Consider the following 19,093-nt stretch of genomic DNA (forward strand, 5'->3'; position numbering starts at 1 on the left):
ATAAGAGGCTTAAGATGTATTAAGGGCGTACCATTCACTCCAACTAAAAAGATTCAAACTATCAAAAGTTTAATATATCGACAAAAATGATAATTAAGTTTATTACCACATTATAATTGGCTCGTGGTCTTCTTAAAAGTATTTAACAGATCATTAAATTCTCAACGTCATTTAATAGATCTATGAAAATTTTAATTTATATAACCTTTAATTCTATGTCTCACATAGCACGAAACTAAAATTTTGATTATGTGTTGAGTAAAATGATAAATTTTAAGAATAAAAAATTTCGTGATTAAGATTTGAAGAGATACTGATAGAGAATAACTGATGTCTATCAGTATCTATTCTTAAAAAAAACGAAAAATTGCAATACTTTATAAATATTTTAAATAAATTTGTTATATACAATATTTTTTTTTCATATATTCGTACCAATTTAAAAATAAAATAAACAAATAAATAAAAGTGAAAAAAATATGAAGTAAACGCTTGCTTCTATAAAAGGATCCTCACAATGAGCATCTCAAAAATCCCCTTCAAACCTTCCAACCTCTCTGTTTCGTCATTAATTACTACGTTCCCATTTCTCTCCTTCTTCCTCCTTAACCGATGGGTCCTGCAGTTCTAAGCTCACACACCAATTACACCAATGGCGATAATTCTTCTCACGAATCTGTAATCAACAATGTTAGTGGCGACGATTGCCATTGGTACGAAGAAATCATCGACGAAAACCTCAAATGGTCCTTTGCTCTTAATCGGTATTTGATTTTCCTTATTAATTTCCGAAATCTCTTGGTTTTTCTTCACAAAATTCATCGCGGATTTTCATATAAATCCTTCTCTTACCTTCAGTGTTCTGCAGCAAGGAACCAGTGAGTTTCAGGATATCGCTCTTTTAGATACGAAGCGTTTCGGAAAAGTGCGTTTTTCAAGTTCCGAATTCCGGTTTTGTTTCGTGATTTTTTAAATCGTTTTTGAATCGGTTTCTCTTTTTGTCTTTTTTTTTTGGGTATAAAAACGATCTGATTAAGGTTTGTGAGTGTAGGCATTGATGATCGATGGTAAGATGCAAAGTGCTGAGGCCGACGAGTTTGTTTATCATGAATGCTTAATTCATCCCGCTCTGTTATGTCATTCCAAGTGCGTTTTCCTTTTGCTCCATTTTTTTTGTTTTCACTTTCCAATCAAACTATAATCTTACTTTTATTTATGTATTAAATTTGTACTATCAATATTAAAATTATCTTATCCTCATTCTTGCACGTTGAAAGTACAAAAAAAGGAAATTTTCTAATGTTTAAATTATCTTTTCTCAACGTTGTTAGCAATGATTTGATTGAAAGAAATGGTAACCGAGTAACAATTTTAGAAATACAATCCTTCTATTCTTTTTTTTATAAACTTATATATGATTAAGATTATTACTAATAAATTTTATTATATTTGTATTTTTTATTTTTGGTACGTTGATATTTTGAATTTAAATGTTATGTTTGCACATGTCCATTTAATTAAGTTTTATACTGTATGAAAGATTTAATGATCCCTTAACCCATTAGCTCATTTTTTTTAATTTTAAATCTTAACTAAATTAAAATCTCTTAACTTCTTTGTTGAAGCTATAATCCAAATTATATGTCTACTTTAGTCTTTAGTTTTTATGGCTAAGCAATGAGAATTTAATATTAATTTACGAAATATCATTTTCTCCCATGCCAATGCCATTAACTGATTTTATTTCACTAAAAATAGTTTTAAAAATTGTAACAATCTTAAGTTAAAGGAAAAAAAAAAAAAAGTCAAATGAAAAGGGTCTTTCTTGATTTGAAATATGGATGTGTGATTTAAGAAGGTCTAACATCAAGTATCATTTTTTATGCGTATAGCTATATTTACTTTAAAAGAACCATAAAATTTAATAAAAATATGATTAATGACATGAAGTTTCTAGTTTCTGGAATTAACTTTTCCTTGTTAATTATGGTTGTTGTTTGTAGCCCAAAAAGTGTATTCATAATGGGAGGTGGAGAAGGTTCAGCAGCAAGAGAAGTACTTAAACACAAATCAATAGAGAAGGTTGTAATGTGCGATATTGATCAGGTAATTATATTCACTAACGATCTAATATTTTGTTAATCTAAATATAACTTCATTAATTGAATCAATTAACATGTTATTGAACCAACAAAACAAAAGATGTCAAATGGTGAATTTTCATTGGGTTTATTTTAGGAAAAAGGTATATAGATTCGTGGATTTTTATTAATGTTATTTGAATATTTTCACATATATATAGTGATGACATTTTACAACTAAATTAATTAATTTAATCCTGTGTTTAACCGTTGAACAAAATGTATTGTTTATTTATAAACCTAACTTTTGGAAGAACATAATTATTTATTTATTTATTTAGTTTTCATTCTATAAATCAAAGTTGTATGATTGCTTCTAGGATGTGGTGGATTTTTGCCGTAAACATTTGACTGTGAATCGAGAGGCATTTTGTCACAAGAAACTTCATCTTGTAATAAACGATGCAAGGTAAAAATTAATTAACTAGTTATAACACAATTATACATTTATTTTCATATTTAGTAATAATGCAAATTAATTTATTTAGTTATTGAAATTGGGATGTGTTTGTGTAAAGGGTGGAATTGGAGAAGAGAAAGGAGAAATATGATGTAATAATAGGAGACCTAGCAGATCCAGTTAAGGATGGGCCTTGCTACAAACTCTACACCAAATCCTTTTATCATGACATCGTCAAACCTAAACTTCACCACAATGGCATTTTTGTAACTCAGGTCAGCTTTCTAATCTTATTTTACAAAAAAGAAAAGAAACCATTAAAAATAGAACGTTTGACAGAAACATATATATCTCATGCAAAAATCTAAAAATCAAGTATAATGAATTTTGTTTTGAATGGTTTCGTTTTAAATTAATAATTTAGACACTACTGTCTTTAATTTTCTGTGAAAATAATTAAGTTTATTTCTTATTTTCAACTTTTACACATAAAAATTGAATTTTTAGTCGCATTGATAAAATAAAAACAAAAATTTAAGGCTCTTTTTATAACTATTTTAATTCGATTTGGTAATTATTTTATTTTTTGTTTTTGTTTTTGAAGATTAAATCTACATGCACTACTATTACTTCTAACTTTCTGTTTTTGTTATCTATATGATACCAATGGTTTAAAAAACTAAGTCAAAATTTGAAGGAAAAAAAAACATCTTTCAAAAAATCATTTTTGTTTTGGAATTGTGGCTAAGAATTTTTTATTGTATTTAATAAAGATACATATCATTGAAGAAAATAGACTTAGTTTTCAAAAATAAAAACAAAAAATGAAACAATTACCAAATTAGATCTTAAACTTTTGTTTTTTGTTTTTAAAAATTAAGATTATTTTCCCTTCATTTGTTAAATGTGAAATCAAGTTGAATTTTGAGTCAAATTTAAAAAAACAAAAATAAAATTTTAAAATATATATACATATATTTTTTTTTTGTTAGTTCTCAAATTTCAGGTTGATTTTTTTTTTAAACATTCAGTCAAAAAAATATAAATAGCGAATAAAAAATTTAGTGTTTAATTTAGAAAATAAATTATTTAAAAAGATGAAAGTATTTGAAAGTTACCATACAAATCTTATTTCTTACCATGAATGCATCATATAACAATATAATTTTCATAAATTTAAATATAATTTTTATAATTTTAAATTTATGGCAATTTACTCCATTTATTTTCAATTTCATAACATCTTATTACAAAAAAAAAGAAAAGATTAAACTTAATAGTTATTTTGATTAATTAATAACTCAGTAAAATCATTTATAAACAAAAATTTCAATACCGAAGTTGAATTATCACAAATGGTAAAGTATAATAACTAAACTAATACTTTTCAAAGCTACAGAAAATAAATTGTTACGTGACCATGTTTAACTTATTATATATAAAATTAAAGTCTAATATTAATTAAAATTAGTACATGAGAACACACATATACTTTACTTTAAGAATAATTTTAACAATGGTAAGGTTTTCAGGCAGGACCAGCCGGAATTTTCACCCACAAAGAGGTTTTTACCTCAATTTATAACACAATCAAACAGACCTTCAACTGTACGTTTCTCTTTCTCAATTGATTAGAAAATTTGAAACTTTAATTTAGATTAATTAAAACTTTATTTTAAAGTTAAAATAACCATTTTAATTATTCTCCTATCTCTCTTTGTTATCTTCTTGATGCAGATGTGATTGCTTACACTGCTTACATACCATCTTTTGCAGACACATGGGGATGGGTTATGGTATGAGATAAATATTAATTTTAACACTATATGATAAATTACGTCAATTAGCAATGTCTATAAATTAATTTAGTTATATATGTTTCGAAAAAACAGGCATCAGATCATCCTTTCTGTATAAAATCTGAGGAATTGGATAAGAGAATTGAGGATAGAATCAATGGGGAGTTGCTCTATTTAACTGGTCCTTCAATTGTGTCTTCCACAATCATCAACAAGATTGTCTCTTTAGCGTAAGTTCAAATATTACCCTTCATTACTCTTCGTACCCCTTCCACACGGACAGAATCAATTAATCGAAGTCAGTTTTCTGACCAAATTTCCACCAAACTGACTACAGTTGGTTTAGTAAATGCTTGCATCGACTTTAACTATCAAAGAGTAAAAATGGATCGATTGGTAGATTCTTTGGTCTAATATACTCATCTCTATTTAGAACTATATATACTAGGTATGAATTAGTTAAAATGTTTGAAGATTAGAACTTAGAATAATTTCCATGCTTAGAAAGTACTTTAGTATTTGATATAACTAAATTTATTGCCACCTATTGTTATTTTAAGATTTTAAATTTATGGATTATTTTAGAAAGGTTTGAATTTATAGTGTTTGTTTCGATTTAATTTTGATTCAGGTTATTGAATGAAACTCACATCTACACTGAAGCGACTGCAAAATTCATACATGGTCAAGGAGTTGTTGGATGCAAACAATTGAATGGGGGGAGTTGTGGTCGTGGTGTATAAATATACCATAATTAATGAGGACCCTAAAATATATCACACTTTAATTAAAGACATCGTTAATATAAAAATCTAATCAAAATTATTACTTTTCACTTATTTGGTATAAAAAAAAAAGGAAAGAAAATTTAGTTGTATTATTGATCATCTTTTTAATATATAAATTAGAGTTAGTTGACAAAGTAAGCAGAGCACAATGATATAGTTGGAATGTATTATACCAGGATCAAAGGAATTATTACTAGCCTTTTAACTTTGTTCCATATTTAATAATATATTGTTACATAATAGTTATCTTATAATAGATATTATGTTGGTGTGTAGTAAGGTAGAATCTTTTGTATTTACAAAGGTATTAAGAGGTTTACACTTCAAATTAAGGTTGGCTTCAGGTTCTCTTTACAAAATATTAGTCAATTTTAATCTTCATCCTTAATCGATGTTGTATAAATTCATAAGTGACATAAGCATAAAACGACAACTAACACAGTTAAAAAGAAGTCTTAACTCACTCCTAGCATTTACTAGGACTAGTTTGAAGACATGTGAGATGTGCCACGACCTTACATCTCCAACTATAAGACACCATTATTTACTGATTCGATTATTGTTAGTCTTAGGAGAATTCAAGACCTAATCTACTTTTTGATCAACTATTTGAAACCTTATCAGATCTTTGACGAGTTTTTCTTATCATCAACCAAACTTAATTCATACGAAACTAAATTTCATTTAACCATATACGTACATGTACATGTATTGAGGTTTAACTTTGTTCATATATGACTCTAGGTCCACTTGTCTCTACTCTAGACTAAATTTGGAGGTTCAACCTTGTCGGTATGCTAGGCTAAGGCCATCACAATGCAACAACACATCTCAGCTCTTAACAACACGATTCACATCACTTCAAACTTTACCAAAATGTGTTTGGACCCTTAGGTTCAATTCATTGATTTACATGTGTAAAAAATTTCATTAAATCTCAATAAAAACTAAATTGTAGTTCGCTATCTTTTTCATGGATGAAATGATTTACCTTTTTTTTTTAAGATAAACAATCTTAGATTGAACACATATTTTCTTATTTAGTTCAAATTTGCAATGTCGCTAATATTACTTTACATAGAGGATTCTTTTTGTTTAGAGAATGTCTCTAAAGTGACATTAATATTGTAATTTAACTTTAAGCTTACCCACTTTGTTTTGGAGTGTTTTTTGGGAGTGAAACATAACTATGAAGTTATCCATTTTTTTTCATGTGTTTCTCAACTTTATGTTTCCATAAAGTACATTGACTAAATATTATTTATTAGTTGGTGGATTCATACCATATTTGAAAATTGAACTGATTTGATAAATCAAATTGAAACAAATCGAAATCAGTTGTATGTGGTTTGTGTTATGTTGAAACCGTTTTTTATACGATTTGGTTCGATTTAATGTTTGAAACCAATTCTAAAATCGAATAGAACTGCATCATTTTAAAAAAAATTTAAAAATTAAGGAAAATGTTATAGAACTTGGTGTTTTGGTGGCTCGAAGAATGTCCAAAATTTAAAAGAGAAAAGCAAATTTCATCGAATGGTGGCTTGAGATTCTCCAAGATTTAAACTGAACTGTATATATGGTTCGATTTTGATTCGGTTCGACACGAGCATATGGTTCAATTGGATGCAGTTTTAGTTTGAAACCAAATCAAATGGAATAGTGAACAATCCTACTTATTAGTGTTAAAAAACTACTGTATTATTATAATTTTGAAAATATAAAGATTAAATTATTAGTAGTGGTCGATCGAAAAACTTTTGAACATTTAAAAGAAAAAAATGATTTTCCAAGTTTGATGTATTGGGCCGTTCATAGGTTGTTGGGCGGATATGCCGCAGGGCTTTTGAAAAGCCCGCCGAATGATATTGCATTGGATAAAAATGGATGAGAACGGAATCTCCTTCTCCACAAACACCATTCCTCCCTGACTGACTGAGAGAGGGAAAAAGGTCGTCCGAATGTTCTATCGTCAATGGCGACATCCACCACTCCTCCGCTAATTAACTCGGAGCAATTCAAATCCTCCGCCTCCATTCTTCGGCCTCTGCCGCTTAGATTCACCGCTGCAAATACTAAGAATCACTGCCGAGTGAGGTGCGCACTGTCCACGAACAATTGGCGGGATAGTAGGCGACTGTTCTCCATTTCTCTTGTCCTCTCAAATTTGTTCCTGATTCCTGACCGTATGCTTTCTTCTGTTCATCGAATTGTAGACGTTGGTGTTAGTTCTACTTGACGGACAAATTCTATGAATAAATCGTTATGAATTGTGTTTTTTAATATTTATCTCTGCAGATGCTTCTGCTGGAAGCTTTCTGGACAAATACGTGAAGAAGTAAACGATCGTGTGATATTAGTTTGAGCCTTTACCTATCTGCTGAGGTTCATCAAACTGATTCTGATGCATTCTATTCAGGAAAAAGCTGGATCCGCTTGAAGTTTATGTTCCTGCCGTCATATTGACCAAGTTACAAATCGAAGACGTCGGTAATTAAGCATGATAACTTTTTCGTATCTTTAGTTCTTCGATTTTGCTTTCACTTTGTAATTAGAATCTGCATTGTTCGTGAAACTTGATCAGCTGTTCAAAATTTCACTTCTGTGAACATTCATATTTATTGATATCTACGCAATTTTATGTAATGTGAACTGTTCTTTCTTTTCGATCGCAGGAAAAATATTGGAAAGTAGTAAACCAGAATATGCGACATGCCGATCTCTCTTGCGTTCTGGCCTTGCATCATCTCTTCGCGTAAATATTCGAGCAGTAAGATGAAAACCTTCTGGAATTGTTGAACATTCCTCGATCCTTTACCCGCTCTTTCAAATTCTCCTACTCCATTTGACCTCGAAGTGTTTGTGTATATCCGTTTTCCTTTCTGTAATCTGTTTTCAAATTTTTTGCTGGATTCTGGTAGTTAAAGAATATTTGAAAAGAAGCTTGATATCAGAACACTTGTAAATAAGATCAAACTCCTACAATATTATTCCTCTCTATTTTATATGTTACTTCCTGTGTTTCTTACCTAGGAGAAAAGTGCTAGAAAATATATTGATAGGATCGAACTTAATCTAATCTATCTCTTTATTAAAATTTCGGTTTCAGCTGTAGTAGTATGCCTGTGCTTGTTTCGGCAATTTTGCCTCGTTTAAACAGTGTATATGTATATACATTCCTCATTGCTCTTCTGACAACTTGATTCCACTGAAATCCTCATTGCTAGACTGGTATTTCATATTGGAAGTTACAGCGCTAATTTTTCTTAATCGCATTTACTTTTCTTGAGTTCTTTCTGGTCATGAGTTCATATAGAATTGTGGAAATTTTGTTTCAATAATAGGTTGCACAATATGCATCGGAGGATGGAAATGGAAACATTGCATTCGACAACGTTGACCGATGTCTCAGGTTTTCTTTAGCATCTTTTTAAGTTAAGAGGAACGTGTGATTTTGAGGATAATGTCAATTTCAAAATGATAACTTACTGAGGATCTCAACTTCTAAAAAAGTAGGAAACATGAGCATTAAACATGCTTATTTTTTCTGCTGCTTCTTGTAGTTGATGAAGTGATGTGAGGGCTAGCTATTACTTTATTAGGAATGATATGGACAGAAAACCGATCTGAATCTTTTACTTTTATGCGTCTACTAAATGATCTATTTCTAACTTTTGTAAACATTTTGAACTTGTGAAGGGCTCTGGAAGAACTTGATTCTTCACTTTTACGTGCTACAAGAAATGATCGAGGAACCTCAATTGAGTCCATGAAGACCAACATTGACAATGCCGTTCTTGCTCTAGACCGGTAACCTTCTGTTGATTCGTTTATATGATCTGGTATCTCATGTTTCAATCAAAACTTTCTAAGTTTGGATTTATGTCCTGGTAGCCTGAATTTATCTGGTCTAATATAGATTGAATTTAGTTTATTGGTCTGTTGATTTACAAAAGTAAATGCGTGGCCAAGAGGTTGAGTTTAAAAACTAAACTCACGTAGCTAAGAGACAAATACATATACAAGTTAGGTTTAACTTCAAAATCTGAGGCATATAGAAATCGAGATCCATTCTAAAGATAACATGAATTTCATCTCCAAACCAATTAGCAACAAAAGAAGTTATCATTCCAAGATCCTTAACAAAATTACCATTTAGAAATTAGAATCCATCCGTTTGCAATCGAGACCATAATCTAATCCAACAACTAGTCAATATTTTTTTACTTTGTTTCTGAACATCTTTCCTTTTTACAGGCTCCTTCAAACTGTTCCTCCTGATGTGTTTGCAAAAGGGAAGGCCATTGCTGACGCTTATATCTCTCCAGAAGAGGAGGAAACCGAAATTGAAGACCCTCAACTGAAGCAGTTGGAATCGATTTTATAACATTTACTTCATATCCTCAAACTCAACACGGCCAATCTTCTTTTAATGTGAGTATGCCTTACTGAAATGAGATGTGTTTATAACAGATATATATATATATATATATATACATACATACATATATATTTACGTATATTTCACACCGTTATAACATTGTTATTTTATTTATATAGGTCACCATTTTGATAAGGTAGTTCTCTTCTTTTACTCTTTTGGTTTTGGAAACTTTTATGATTGGTGATGATCTTCTTTTCTTTTTCCATAAATTAAACTAATTTCAAAGAGTTTAAGTATAAAAGAAGGAAGGCTCAAATTTTAATTTTTCTTACTTATTTTTCTTTTTCATTTTTCAATCAATTTTATAACTTTTTCTTTTTTAAAAAAAACAGTATGAAAGATTAAATAAGAAGAATTAGGAAGTAATGAGAGTTGGATTTGGTTTTTGGTTCTAAAAAACTGTCTTCTTCTTCCTCTCACATTTTGTCCATTTTTAATCAAATTCCAAAACAATAACAAGTTTTAAATTTTTTTTAATCTATTTTTCAAGTTTTCAAATTTTGACTTGAATATTTATAAAATATTATAAATATAGCATAATAAACTAAAATATTTGTTTAAAAAATACAACAAAATATCACTATTTATGTATAACGTGATAGATCTTAATAATAGTTTATCTTAGTCTATCATGATTTATCATAATAGATTTTGATATTTTGTTATATTTATAAATATTTTTATATGTTTTGTCAGGATAATAATTTCTCAGGATTATTTATCTATTTAATTTTAAAAACTAAAGGCTTCTTACTTTTTTTTTTTGTTTTAGTATAAGCTTACTTTTTCACTATTTTTCCGTTTTGCATCATCTTTTCTTGAAACTATTTAATATGAGCCATTTTATAGCTCGGCTACAATTTAAAAAGATTTTTTTGTCAAACTAACGATCTAAAGTTTTTCTAGTGCTTATTTAAGTTTTTTTATTTTTATTTTTGTTATAAATTAAATATTTTTAATTATTTGCCATTCATAAGAATTTTGCATTTAAATTTTTTTAGAAAAATGCTAAAAAGAACAAATAGTAACAATTTTAGAAATAAATAATTAAGTATATAACATGTTAAAAAATTGTAAATATAATAAATCTTTTCGTTGGACTCTTATCTTCATTTATGTCTACTTTAACAAATTTCATTATTTATAAAAAATTTAAAATGTTATATTTTAATTATTTGAAATCTAATTGGTACCAAGTAAAACTAACTATTTCATGTTAATAAATTTAATTTGTTTAAGGAAAGCATCATCAATCATTTAATACTATTTTAACCGTAATGGAAATATATTTTCTTTTACATATCAAGTTATCTAAGATATTTAACGTTTTATTCAACTTTTAGTATTCCATTACTTTCAGTCACCACCGCTTAAGAGCCAAGGAAATACATTTAAACAAATAACGTACGGAAAAGATTTATTTTTAGAAAAAAACACTACAATCCTTCTTTTGTTTTTTGAATTACAGTTAGAAACCTAAAGAGCGAGAGGGACACACACGTTGATCTAGAAAAGGGTAATGAAGGAAAGAGGGCGAGGAAAAATAGAAAAAACAAAACACCAAATAGCAGTATTCGTAGTAATAATAATTTTACAAAAATTTGGAAATTGACGTTTGGGTTGGGTTGGGTCTCTAATGTAAAGTGTTATCATTTGGTGTAGAGGACATCTTCCCAAGGATGGCGGTATAGAGGCTGTTTCAATCTCTTTTGATCAAATGTATGTCTGCCAATTTCCAAGATTAAAGTAAATCAGCCCCATATCATTCTTACAGAATAACTTAACATACATTCTACCATTAAAAATAATCAATTTTAAACCCTCTGTTGCTTAACTATTTCACTTTTGTTTTTTTGTTTTAAAAAATTATCCCTAAAAATACCTTTTACATTGATAAATTCTCAGAGAAAATTAAGTTTATATCTCATGGAATTCTAGATTTTTAATTTGTATTTAATTGATTCATGCAATCTAAAAAAATTTATGGTACGTTCACAATTCTTGCATCCACACTCGAACTCCTCATCAAATTTTAAAGCTACACTGTTTGGAAATTTTGGATTAGATTTTAAACATTTTAAAATAATAACAAAATGAAAAAAAACTTACATAGGAAAAGTAGAGTTTATAGGCCAAAACTTTAAAATTAGAAATAAAGAAAACGAAACGAGTATTGATGGAACTCCAAAGTTTCAATACATTTTCTATAATTGGACACGAGATTAAGAGTCATAAACTTCTACTTTAATTTTAAGAAAGATCAAAATCTATTGAAACATAGTGAACACACAATTCAGGTTTAGAAAATAAATAAATAAAAATGATGTATTTTCAAATACAGAAATATAAAATTATGTTATATTTTGTAAATATTATTATTTACAATAGTTTTCCTAAAAAGTCTCTTTAAAGAGTAAAAGAATTAGAATTAAAATTAAAATGAAAAGTTGAAAGCTTCGTTAGATACTTCAAAATTTGTTAACCTACTGGACACGATTCGGATCTTGACTACTTTAGCCTAAAAACAATGCTTGTATTCGTCGTCCTATTTGAAATTATCATTTTGATTTTGGATTAGGATTTTGAAATCGACTTTGGGGGAGTTAGTTGTGTGTTTTAGATTGATTGACGTGTATTTGTTGAAACTGAAGCGTAAGTTTAAAACAAAAACAAAAACGTAGAAGGAAAAAGAAAAAGAAAAAAGAGGAATTAGAAGAAGAATTGGTATATACTTACCCGATGAGACCAATGGAGCGAGCGAGGACAAAGAGGCCGTTCAAATATCCAATTTGGACGATCTCATCAATCTCTTGTTTGCTGAACATTCCACTCCCAGCAAGAAGGTCCAAGAAAAGAGAACCAATTGCACCATCCACATTAAGAACCAAGTTGTTTGCCTTTGATAGTGTGTATGTTTCAACCTCCACAGCATATTCCATGTACTTCACTGTTGGGAAATGTGTTCTTGCAAATCGCTGTAGCAGCTCCACTCTCTTGTCTCTGTTGTCTCCTCTCTTTATCCTTTTTCACACACAATTCCATTTTCAACATTAAACAAACGACTAAACCCTCTTCTCATTTTGTCATTATCCTTTAAATAAATAAACAATAGGGAGCGTACCTGTGACCAATTCCAGGTACCCGAATTCCTTTCTTTTTCATGCCTTCGACAAACTCATAAGCCGTAAGACCCTGCAAGAAGGCAAGAAAAACCATAGGGTCATACAAAGAGTTCAGAGTCGTAGACACCATCTTAATTCAAAAGTTCTAAATCCTCACTCTGTCACAAGCATCCTTTAAGTACCGAGCGGCGTCATCAATGGCACCACCGAATCGAGGTCCAATAGTAAGCAAACCTATTTTCAGATAATTACTCAACAGGTAAAAACCAGACTTGGGGACTAAAACCTTGAAAAAGAGAAATTACATTAGAAGGTAAATGAAATAAGAGCTACCAAATACCTGAGACAAGACATGACACGAGGTCTTTTCCAGCCCTTGCAGTTACTATGGTGTTATGCGCTCCAGATACACAAGGACCGTGATCAGCACAGAGCATAATACATATCTGTTGAGGGTATGAGTTTTCACAACAGTATTCATGATAGTGGAATGCCAAAAAAAAAAATGTAGCTCGTGTATCCATAAATACTTTATACATGTTTTTGAGTAATTTTAAAATGATTTAAGTTATGTTTGTGATGTAAGAAGCTCCTAGTTAATTGGATAATTAGGTAATACTCTAGATTAATTTTCTTTTTATCCCACTTATAAAATTCATAATCTTGGTTATTGGGATTTCTCCTTAAGAAGACTTAGGCTACGTCATTTTCATTTTATTATCCACTCTGAAATATGTTTTTGATCCCTAAATTTGGAATCAAAATACTAAATTGATTTAAATGATTAGAGATATGTTTCAAACTTTCAAACATGTCTTTTTTGTCTTTTTAGTTTAGAGGGATCACTAGAAGTGAATTGAGAAAAGAATAGAAAGTGATATTTATTTTCAAGAAATGAGCTACTAACCTCAATGAAATGTGTACAGTAACGAGGAAGGCTGCGCTTGAACCATAAGAGTGAAATAACATCGCCAACGCCATAGCCTTGCTCAACAATTGAAGACATGGGTATTCCAGCGTATCTTGGCTCCTCACCTTTTTTTTTTAATTAGTAATTGAATCTTTAGAACACCAAATTAAACCCTCCCTACAACAATTTAAAGAGAATATAGCGATCGGGTTGAAAGCACACCTCTTTCATCAGAAATGGTGGTAACAATGTGGGTTGGTGCACGAACTTTCCCACTCTTAATTGCTGAATTCAGATCCTCAGGAATTTGAGGAGGCTTCACTTCCTTCACTGGTGTAATTTCCCCGTCTCCAACCTAGGGATTGGATCAGATGGCAAAATAAATTATCTGTGATAGTGCAACTAATATAATCGAGGAACATTTATGATTTATTCCTCTCATACAAATATACAAGGACAAGGGTGGTCGAAAATAGCTCTCCTTGATATCATAGAAGAAAGTCATACAATGCAACTTTACCAATTTTTCAAATGTTTCCTTAATTGCAGCTTCAAGGGCCTCATATGATGTGGGAACAATAGCTCCAGCTTCCTTTAAAGCTTGATTTTTTGCTTGTGCAGACTCCAACTCACCACCACTTTTTGCTCCCTATAAGAAAGGTAAGGGAGCAAATAATGTGTCAGCCAACCATATCAAACAGTAACAATACTCTAAGCGGAGTAACTCTGAAATCAACTTACAGCATGACCAAATTGAACTTCAGATTTAAACAATGTGGCACAAGTGCCACTAACCCAGGCAACCACTGGTTTGTTAACTTTTCCTTGTTTCAAAGCTTCAACTAAAGAATACTCATCTCGACCACCAAGTTCTCCAAGCACAACCATCATTTTAACCTAGGAATAAGCCAAAAGGGAAAAAAAAACACTCAAACACACATTGAATGCAAATGACAAATTGCAGAAGCAGCCAACGAGTCCCCACAGTGCAAGACTTGAGCGGCCAAACGGAGATGACTAGATAAATTGAATGGTATCTTTAGAGATGTCGATCAGAATACCTGTGGAATGTTGTTAAACCGCAAAATGTGATCAGAAAGAGTCGAACCTGGAAACACATCTCCTCCAATTGCAATACCTGTACAAACAAGAATTGATCAAGTGTAATTTCAAACAGCCCTAAGAAAAAGACGAGTGAGGTGCCGTGGACTTTACCTTCATAAATTCCGTCGGTAACACGTGCAATAGTATTATACATCTCGTTAGACATTCCACCCTGTAGAATTATAACAAAAGATCTCGCGTCTTAATGTGTAGATTAACTATTTTAAAGAAACCAACGAGGTTTAACAATTCAATAGAGAAACGTAACACAATCTTGAGAAAGACGGCCAATGGGGAGAAAATATTGACTAGATAGCGCGAACAGTGTCGAATACACATAGACTAAATTGAAATAAGATCTACAACGGCCATAAAAATTTATTGATGCACGGTAAATCAATATCATAATTTCATACTTGAAAGTTAAGAGCACAATTAGGTTGAAAGAAGTAAGTTGACAACAAGAAATAAAAAAAAGAATAAGAGGCTGCTTACTGATTTAGAGACAAAACCAACAGATCCTGGTCTGTAAAGCTTGCATTGTACAATATTGTCAATCGTTCCAGCAGTGTCACCAATTTTAAATGCTCCGGCTTGTATGCCTCCAACAGTTGCTGGGCCAATCACAACCTGCAGATTAAGCGAAGATAAATCATTCAATATCAATGAAGATTACACGACTTATTGACCCTGTTTTCCTCGCGCCACTCAGCTAATAGTTTATAAATGTGGCGTTTTATTTGTTGTACATAATAAGATCGATAAGATTTATTTTTGTATTACCAAAGCTAGGAAAGATCAATACCACTCGAAGCATCAAAACATTCTTACCTTATTGTTTGCCCGTGCATATGCAATCAATTGTTTAGTGTCCGACTCCGGAACACCCTCAGCTATGATAGCTATAACTCTGATGGTAGGCTGTTTCAAAGCAGCCATTGACGATGCAGCAGCACTACACGGAAGTACAAACTGATTGTGAACGGGAACAAAAACTTCCTCTACATCACAATATCATCAAACAACAATTATTAACCTTCTAAAGGATGCAAAGTTGATAAAAACATCAGCAGTTGGGTGTGCTGAACAAGCTGCTTCAATCCTGAGAAAAAATATATAATAAATAAATTCAGATGTTAATTCATTTATTCTGATTGCTAAACCAATAAAACTTGAACCACTTCTACAGATGAGATAAAAGAATGTAAAGATAAGAACTTCTGTAAACGAGATAAAAGAACAAACAAATTGTATGGAGAACTAGCGGTTATTAATGAATCTTCGACATAACAACATTTAAATCTACAACTTAGAAGTTATTATCTGTTATTGTCTTCAAAGACAATATGATGCTATAGGCCTATAGCTGAAAAGGAATGTAGTATAGTAGCAATTAAATTATAAGAAGTTTCCCTGTACTAGAAGCCATTGAAACATAGTGACCGATACTTAGATAATAATAACTAGAGTTAAAATAATTATTACAAAAGAATGAGAAATATATCACGCACGTAGAATGCACAGGAATGGCAATTTCCTCTTGACCAAAAAAGAGTTTCTGAAATCCCTCAGAACCAGGATTGATGATTCCAGCAACTGATGGTGTTTCCCTCCCTATAAAGTGAGTCAGACAGATTAGTTCAGTTCAGAGTACAAAAACCATAGCCACCTAATACGACAATCTAACAAAAAGCAAAGTTACAAGAACTAATACACACCGCAAAGGAAGTCAAAATCAAGCATCCGTTGGATGGGAAGTTGTTTGTAGTTATAGAATAACGCTTGTGTCGTGCGAGAAAATATTTGTCCAGTAGCCATTGTGAGCGTCAAAGGGACCTGCCAATAGCAGTGTGATTCCTCTTATCTTTTCTCTGTTAACTTTATTTTCCCTGGAAAAACAGCCCAGCAAAGATTTAAATAAAAGTGCAACAAAAGATTAAATAGAGTAATGTTGTTGGGATTATACACAGATTCAACGCAAGTAATTTATTAGATCGGGTGGCCATGAATGCACTTTCCCTAACATTTTCCTCCCAACTACTAAAGTCGATTATGTAGCCAAGAACAGTAAACCACTAACTAAACTCATTAATTAAATGATTCATCGCTTTTATTACTAAGTTCAACAAAAATACTATGCGCATTACAGGTGAACCAAGGACATGTTGCTATATCATTCAATAAATGGATTTCTTCTTATCTAAGAATATTAAATAAATCGATCTGTTAAAACTGAATCCACCTTAGTTGCAACATTGAACTGACTGGAGGGAGAACGGGAGCATATTAATACAACAACAACAGCCTACGCCTACTAGATCACTGCTGAAACTCAAAAAGAAAATCTAACAAATTTGAATCATAGAAATAAAAGCTCGCACAGATTGTCACGTAACTCAAACTAATATGGTTAGTTAACCTAATTACTTCTTCTTCCTACACTTTCTATCTTTAAGTCATGTAATTGGCCTAATGGATTTTCTCTCTCATCTCTACACTGTACAGTACTCTTAAGTATATACTTAAGAGATTCTTACAAGGTATCTTTTCTACTTGCTCAGTTTTCAGTAGATTGATTAATCCTTCTACGCAGAAAAATCGTATTGAGAGCATCATTCAAGATGTTGAAACACGCTTTAATTTCAGAACTATTATTGCTAGCATTTAAGAACAATGCCGAACAAAGAAAACACAGAACGTCAAACCATGGCCATATACACAAAGATTTATTCCAAAACAAAAAAGAAAAAGAAAAGTTCAACGAATTGCAATAGCACGTAACAATTCGCTTCGAAAAGTTCGACAAACACGACATGTCAATGATCAGCATGAACTTGAGAGCACTGAGTAAATGAGAACGAGAAAGCACGATGTTTAACAACCAAACAGAAATTAGAATCATTTGAAAGTAAATAGACAACAAAATAAGTGGAAGAAAAAAGGCGGGAAATAGGAATCAGTATCGAAGTCAGAAATAATGCAAGTAGAAAACGTACCTGAAAGCTCACTGAGAGCCCGGGAGAGAAATCCGTCGGAGAAATGCAAGGGAAGAGGGAAATTGAATGCTGGAAGTTGGAGGAGATTGAATTGGAATATAAATATGGAAGGTGAGCGTATTCAGTTGAGAGAACAGGAGAGCTACCCCACAAGAAAGAAGAGTATGATCCAGCAACCTGCCACGTGCCCCTTCTTAGTTGGCTCACAATCATTATTATATTTCATTTTTCCATTTCAAACATTTATTTTTTTTCCACCTCAGATTTAATATCAACCAATTGTCTAACAAACAATTGTATATAGTTCAACAATAATTCAAATACGCAAATATTCACCTTTCATACAAAATTAAGTATAATAAATTAAAAAATAGGTGTAATCGAGTTAATCAGTTCTCCTTTGTGTTTTATTTCTTCCTATAAAAAAAGCTTTAGTTAAGAATCGAAAATTTTTGCTTCTTTAGCTGAATTCAAAATTTATCCATAATCTCGTTTTCAATATATAAATAGTTGAATTTAACGATTCAAAACAAAACATATTTTTCAGTTTCACTTTATTAATTTAATATTAAAAATGGAATGTCAATTTAATCATAACTTTATATGTTGTTATTGATTATATATTTGATTTAGAGCTTTTTTTTTAGAAATATTATGTACGTTTATTAGAATAAAAAAAAAAATGGGAATGCACAATGGAAAGGGTACAATTGTAGCAGTGGATCAATGCCCTTTTGTGACGGATGGAGCTGGTGGACGGTAGGTAGATCCGACGGTTGGCTTCAAATTGAAGAATTCCCGAACATTCTTTTCTTTCACGCGATTGACATTTTTTTAAGAAAAAAAAACTATGGTCCATCGATTTTGAAAATTGACCGTTTTTATTTATTTATTTATAACAATATTCACATATATTTTAAACGTATTTTATGTTTGATTTTTTAAAATAATTATATGATATTTAAAATTTAAAAAAAAAAACAGTTTTAGAGATGATATAATTTTTAGAAGATGTTTTTATAAATTTCATGATTAAAAATGTTTATTTTTAAAATTGAAAACCAAATGCATATACTCGTCAGAATGTAGAAACTAAAAAATAATTTTGTATTTTTAAATAATGTGGTAGATGCAAAAGTCTGCATCATATTATCTACCATTATATAAAAGATTAAGATAGATATTATAATTTATTTCCTTGAATAATTTAAAATCATTTATGTGATTAACTTTTAAGAGATTTTTTTTTAATAAAAAAATCTAATTCATTACACTTAATTTTTCTATTAAATATTTTGTTAACTTCTTTTGTTTTTCGAATTTCATTCCAATCTCGTATTTGTACTGTTGTTCTTGTAAAATTGATTGATTGTCCACAGATATAAAGTT

General features: G+C 30.6%; 3 protein-coding genes across 4 annotated transcripts; 2 read left to right on the plus strand and 1 right to left on the minus strand.

Annotated features, from left to right (window-relative positions):
• The first annotated feature begins 516 nt into the window (after positions 1 to 516).
• Positions 517 to 5,407, plus strand: LOC101210030 (thermospermine synthase ACAULIS5). 2 transcript variants are annotated; one of them, XR_004217609.1, is made up of 10 exons: positions 517 to 764; positions 859 to 925; positions 1,052 to 1,146; positions 2,004 to 2,106; positions 2,462 to 2,550; positions 2,660 to 2,816; positions 4,074 to 4,149; positions 4,279 to 4,337; positions 4,411 to 4,570; positions 4,972 to 5,407. XR_004217609.1 is itself a non-coding variant. In XM_004144163.3 (10 exons), the coding sequence occupies exons 1-10, from the start codon at positions 613 to 615 to the stop codon at positions 5,081 to 5,083; spliced, it is 1,047 nt and encodes a 348-aa protein (XP_004144211.1). In that variant the 5' UTR covers positions 517 to 612; the 3' UTR covers positions 5,084 to 5,407. The 2 variants fall into 2 exon arrangements, 1 of the variants encoding a protein (XP_004144211.1); XM_004144163.3 differs by having other exon boundaries at positions 4,434 to 4,570.
• Positions 5,408 to 7,019: 1,612 nt separating this feature from the next.
• LOC101209782 lies at positions 7,020 to 9,666 on the plus strand. The gene is made up of 7 exons (XM_004144162.3): positions 7,020 to 7,314; positions 7,427 to 7,466; positions 7,548 to 7,618; positions 7,804 to 7,898; positions 8,473 to 8,540; positions 8,828 to 8,938; positions 9,386 to 9,666. Exons 1-7 carry the CDS (start codon positions 7,104 to 7,106, stop codon positions 9,513 to 9,515), a joined length of 726 nt encoding a protein of 241 aa, XP_004144210.1. The 5' UTR covers positions 7,020 to 7,103; the 3' UTR covers positions 9,516 to 9,666.
• A 1,296-nt stretch (positions 9,667 to 10,962) lies between these two features.
• LOC101209539 (ATP-citrate synthase beta chain protein 2) lies at positions 10,963 to 17,847 on the minus strand. The gene is made up of 17 exons (XM_011659070.2): positions 17,705 to 17,847; positions 16,427 to 16,597; positions 16,220 to 16,322; positions 15,745 to 15,810; positions 15,540 to 15,663; positions 15,204 to 15,338; positions 14,820 to 14,880; positions 14,666 to 14,742; positions 14,346 to 14,501; positions 14,125 to 14,253; positions 13,827 to 13,959; positions 13,602 to 13,729; positions 13,035 to 13,140; positions 12,852 to 12,928; positions 12,694 to 12,764; positions 12,309 to 12,593; positions 10,963 to 11,297 (listed from the first exon to the last, which is right to left on the minus strand). The coding sequence occupies exons 2-17, from the start codon at positions 16,524 to 16,526 to the stop codon at positions 11,222 to 11,224; spliced, it is 1,827 nt and encodes a 608-aa protein (XP_011657372.1). The 5' UTR covers positions 16,527 to 16,597; positions 17,705 to 17,847; the 3' UTR covers positions 10,963 to 11,221.
• Between the last annotated feature and the right edge of the window lie 1,246 nt (positions 17,848 to 19,093).

Source organism: Cucumis sativus, chromosome 6 (assembly GCF_000004075.3).
Source record: "Cucumis sativus cultivar 9930 chromosome 6, Cucumber_9930_V3, whole genome shotgun sequence".
In the NCBI taxonomy this organism is placed as follows: Eukaryota; Viridiplantae; Streptophyta; class Magnoliopsida; order Cucurbitales; family Cucurbitaceae; genus Cucumis; species Cucumis sativus.